This window comes from Loxodonta africana, chromosome 18 (assembly GCF_030014295.1).
Source record: "Loxodonta africana isolate mLoxAfr1 chromosome 18, mLoxAfr1.hap2, whole genome shotgun sequence".
NCBI lineage: Eukaryota > Metazoa > Chordata > Mammalia > Proboscidea > Elephantidae > Loxodonta > Loxodonta africana.
This window is the reverse complement of record NC_087359.1, coordinates 64,875,250-64,880,817: the sequence shown is the minus strand read 5'-3', so window position 1 is coordinate 64,880,817 and position 5,568 is coordinate 64,875,250. Positions and strand designations below refer to the sequence as shown.

At 40.2% G+C, this 5,568-nt stretch overlaps 1 protein-coding gene across 1 annotated transcript; it reads left to right on the top strand.

The window, feature by feature from the left end:
* Positions 1–4,054: 4,054 nt before the first annotated feature.
* On the top strand, positions 4,055–5,049 carry LOC100666485 (olfactory receptor 1A1-like). Its single transcript, XM_064270396.1, has one exon. It carries the CDS (start codon positions 4,120–4,122, stop codon positions 5,047–5,049), a length of 930 nt encoding a protein of 309 aa, XP_064126466.1. The 5' UTR covers positions 4,055–4,119.
* Positions 5,050–5,568: the final 519 nt, after the last annotated feature.

Genomic DNA, 5,568 nt, shown 5'->3' with positions numbered 1-5,568 from the left:
TAGGCATTGCAGAAGAGTCTTTACAACATCAAGGGATAGAGGGATCTTAACTGAGCACTTATGTGCCAGCAACTGCCTTTCATGCAGTATCTCCTCATGACCCTCACAAACCTCCAAGAGGTAAGAAGAACTATTATGTCATTTTTAACAGATGAAGAAGAAAAAAAAAATAGTGAAATGAATTGCGTAAAGTAACAGAGAGAAGGAATGGCAAATTAGGACTAGAATCCTGGCATGACTCCAGAACCCAAGTTCTCAAAGAGGGAAGAGATGGGGATAAACACAAGGCAGAAAGTAAGCACACATGCCCTCCCCTTCTCTTCTCCTCTGTCCCTCCCTCCGCACCCTCATAACCATCAAAGGATGTTTTCTTCTGCATTTAAACCTTTTCTTGAGTGCTTACAATAGTGGTCTCATGCAATATTTGTCCTTTTGTGACTGACTAATTTCACTCAGCATAATGCCTCCAGATTCATCCAGGTTATTATGAGATGTTTCGTGGATTATTTTTTATTCTAATGTTCTCAAGTTTTACAATGTTTTTATGTTTCATCCATTTTGTGTCTGGTTTATAAATCAATTCTTACCCTAATATCATAAACATGTTTTCCTTTATTTTTCTCTAAGCTTTTTGAAGGTTTGCTCTTCACAACTGATCCTTTGTGACTCATTTCTCTGTATTATCCTTACTGTATGGGTATCAAATTGCCTCATCATTCTTCACAAAATAGTCAGTCCATTTTTTTCCCTCTTTTCTAAGCTAACTCATGTCATATTCCAAGTTCTAATATATGCTTGGCCTGTTTCTGGACTTTCTCATCTGTTACTTAGTTCTATTTGTCAGTCCCTACACCAGTACTGCTCTGCTGTTTGAATTACCACAGCTTTTTTTTTTTTTTAAAGCCATGGTCAATCAATTTAATACCTGAGAGGGCAATTCCTCTCTCTTTATTCCTTTTCTTCAAATTGTCTTACCTATTCTTAGCTCTCTTTCCTTCTGCATGATCAATTTGTAAAGTTCCATGTTTAAAGAAAACCTGTTTTATCTTGATTAGAATTTCATCAGATTCATAGATTAAATGGAGGCTAGTTGACATTTTTACCACATTAAGTCTTTAGACCTATTAGCATTGCGTTGTTGTTGTTGTTAGGTGCCTTTGAGTCATTTGCAACTCATAGCGACCCTATGTACAACAAAATGAAACACTGCCTGGTCCTGCGCCATCCTCACAACCATTGTTATGCTTGAGCTCATTGTTTCAGCCTCCATATCAATCTGTCTTGCTGAGGGTCTTCCTCTTTTTTCCCGACCCTCTACTTTACCAAGCATAATGTCCTTCTCCAGGGACTGGTCTCTCCTGATAACATGCCCAAAGTATGTGAGACAAAGTCTTGTCATCCTTGCTTCTAAGGAGCATTCTGGCTGTACTTCTTCCAAGACAGACGTTTTTTGTTCTTTTGTCAACCCTTGGTATATTCAATATTCTTCACCAACGCCATAATTCAAAGGTATTGATTCTTCCTCAGTCTTCTCCCCATACATACGGGTATTTATGTATGTAAAGTTTTAGAATTTTTTTGGTACTGGTCTTCGATCTCTTTCATTAGAATTATTTCTAGATTCCTTAAAATTGCTATTGCTACTCAGATGGGGGGGTGTTTTTATAAATTATATTTTCTTATTTATTGTTAGTTAAGTATAGAACAGTATCAAGTTTTTAAATATTGATTTGTTGCCAACAAACCTGCAGAACTCTCTAGTTCATCTATAACCCTTTGCCATGGAGTAGATCGTGACACAAAGCGACCCTATAAAGCCCCTTGAATTGCCTTATGCAGGTAAAGATATTTTCTGTGAATCCTATCCACTTTGTTCTTTCTGTTTCAATCCTTCTATTGCACAGTATTTTCTCAAGCTCTTTTCACAAGCCGGGCAATACTTATAAGTGTCTTATACAGAGTAAGTTAAGCTCCCCTGCTTCATGTGGATCTCCTGTAACAGGGAGGTATTAACACCTTAACCCCAGCCCTGTGGGCTTATTCCCTGGTTGGAAACCCCTAGGGACCACTATAGGATAAGCTACAGCTTGCACCTCTTGCTGTAAGCTTTCTCTTTGTTTCCATACCTAGATATTCCCCTTCCTTTCTTTTAAAGTTGACTATCTGTGTATTTTTCTAATTTATCTAGAATTTCTATGTGTTTTAATAGGAATAAGACCTATTGACATCAGCGGAGACTGTTATGTTGCCAAGACCTCCAACTCTGAAATTTTACCGTTCCGTACCATATAGCTAATCATGGTCCCTGAGCCTTCCAGCTTTACTGAACCCACACAACCCTGAGGTACTATGCATGATTCTGAATGAAGATGGGAAAAGGCATTTCAGGAGAAGAAACCAAATGCCTCTAGATTCAGAGGTAAGAAAGCAATTCACATTCTGAGCAAAGATAATTAGACCTGCATCTCCTGCCCCTAGCAGGAGGTTCACATGTGCACTGTAGGAGACACTGAGAATTGGTAAGGGTAAGAATACAAGCTTATTTCTCTCTTGTGTAACAGTCCTTGTGGTTGTTTTGGTGACAGATAGATTGCCTGGACTTGGAGAAGAAGGAACACAGGTTCATGTCATCATATGACTCCACTATCCCATTAAGCCTTGTGCCATATACATTCAGCTGGAAGGTTAAAGAGTGTGGAGGGAGCTTAGAACTCAGTCATGTGACCACACCTCACTGCAAGGGAGCCTGGGAAATGTAGTCTAGCTGAGTGTCCAGGAAGAAGAGAATAACATGGATTTAGGTGAGCAGCTAGTAGTCTCTGCCACAATTCGTATGTTCTCAGGTACAAGATGGATCAAAGAGCAGGAAACCTGTGGTCAAGCAGTTTAGGGAGCATTACAGTATATCAGGTAGAAAATGATAATGTCTACACGAAAACAATGAGACAGTGAGTAAAAAAGTGGAGTTAAGCAAAAAATTATTTTAAATGAAGAATCAACAAGATCAGATCCAAAGGTGAGGGGAAAACTAGATGAGTGTGCCTGTAGACACCCCACATATTGGGAACCCATGGAATAAACCTGGGTTCAACTCAAGGAATATTGAGTGCTAACTTATTGGTAAAAACTGTGAAAAATACTCCACAATAATCTCTCTGGAGGAGATAAAAATAAGCAAGATATGGTTTTCCTCCTCAAAAATCTTGCACTCTACTTAGGTTACATGTACACAGTATGGGGTTTAGCCAGAAATGTTGGCAAGATGACTGACCATGAAACATGGGAAAGAAAGAAAAGCAAGTCTACAGGTAGAGGTCTGAGAGTCACTGGCAAAGTGGTAGTTGAAGCCCCTATGGAGCTAAATGACTCACCAAAAGGAATAATGAATAAAGAGAAAAGAAGATCAAGAAGAAAAGCATTGTAATGACATATCGTTAAGGGTTTGGGAAAGAGATAAAACCTATCAAAGGAGATGGCAAAAGTCTACTTTGAAAATGGAACACCTGGAAAGGTGAATAATTCACAAGGTTGGTTTTGCTAGGCGAAATTTAGTGGTCTTTGTGACTTACATTTGACTAATGCCGACATAGAGATCTGGCTCACTCTGAGTTTAATCAGATGACCAATCCCTAATTGACCAGAGTAGTCATCCTATTGCCATACGCTTTGCACTGTAATGTTTTGACAAAGATTCCAAAATGTTGTCCTTTCGTTATGTGTAATAAAATCACCATGCGATTCTGGCTTCTCCATTAAATTGTAAGGTTGAGGGCAGAGGCTATGTCTTAATTCACTTTCTTTAGCATAGCATCTGGCACATATGGCATGATTAAGTCCTGGATGTTTTGGTGGTGCTGCTGCTGGGTTGGTGAGGATAGGCATCCCTGACTCACAGACTGCTCACTTCTTAGAAGGGAGTGTCCAGGGGTGACAAACAATTCGTCCCACTGACCAAGAGTGATTTTTTTCACCCAAAGTATGGACTCTTTATTGATTTAGTAAACCCAGGTACAAAGAGAGTTGAGCTCTGAAGTCAAAAGTTGTGGATAAGGAAGATCATTATACAGAGTCATTTCACTAATAATTCTGAATTCTTCTCCTTTTCATGCTGAAGGAGTCATGAGGGAAGACAATCAGTCCTCTACCCTGAATTTCATTCTCCTGGGAATTACCAGTCAACAGGAGCAGGAATGTGTTGTCTTCATTCTCTTCCTATTTATTTATCCCATCACACTGCTTGGAAATTTGCTCATCATCTTGACCATTCTTTCCGACGTTCATCTTCACAACCCCATGTACTTTTTCCTTGCCAACCTCTCCTTTGTTGACATCCTTTTCTCATCTGTAACCATCCCTAAGATGCTGGCAAACCACCTTGTGGGCAGCAAAGCCATCTCCTTTGGAAGATGCTTAACACAGATGTATTTCATGATTGCTTTGGGTAACACAGATAGCTATATCTTGGCTGCGATGGCATATGATCGTTCTGTAGCCATCAGCCGACCTCTCCATTATACAACAATTATGAGCCCGAAGTTTTGCATCCTGCTTGTTGTTGGGTCTTGGGTGATTGCAAATGCCAATGCCCTCCCCCACACTCTGCTCACAGCTAGTCTGTCCTTCCGTGGGAACCAGGAAGTGGCCAACTTCTACTGTGACATTACACCTTTGCTCAAATTGTCCTGTTCAGATACCCACTTGAATGTAAAAATGATGTACCTAGGAGTTGGTGTTTTCTGTGTGCCATTAATATGCATCACTATCTCCTATATCCGGGTCTCCTCCACTGTCCTACAGGTTCCATCCACCAAGGGTGTGCTCAAAGCTTTCTCCACCTGTGGCTCCCACCTCACAGTTGTTTCTTTGTACTATGGGACGGTCATGGGCACGTATTTCCGTCCTCTAACCAGCTACAGTCTGAAGGATGCAGTGATAACTGTGATGTACGTGGCAGTGACCCCAATGTTAAATCCTTTCATCTACAGTCTGAGAAACCGGGACATGAAGGGTGCCTTAGGGAAACTCTTCAGCAAGAGAATTTCCTCATAACCAGTATGAGATCATAGATTGAGGAGGGCAGTCACCACTAGGCATGCACATAAGAGTCCAGCCCCAATGTCATCCCCCTTTAAGAAGCCATCGTTGATCTTTCCAGCCAGAAATTCTTCTCAGCAATCTTATTACAATATCATGAGGCATCTCATTGAAATTATCACTTTATTTGCATTATTGCTCCTTTTGGCAGAATGGCAGCTCAAGATTGTTAAGTTCATGTCCCAGTTATGCTACTGACTAGCAGAGTAAAGTTGAGAAAGTCGGAGCTTTGGCTGCAACATCTACATATGTGCCTGTCACAGGTTTGAGAGAATCACATAAGCTCATGCTTTGAAGGATATAAATCATTACTGAAATGTCAATTCTTACTGCACTATTATGTTTAATCACCTCTACTATGCTTACATGCCTCTGAGGGCACGAGTTGACTTAACACAACATCAGTCATATAAAAATACATCCAATAATTATTGGTGGAAAGAATGATGAATGAATGAAATTACCAGTCTTTGA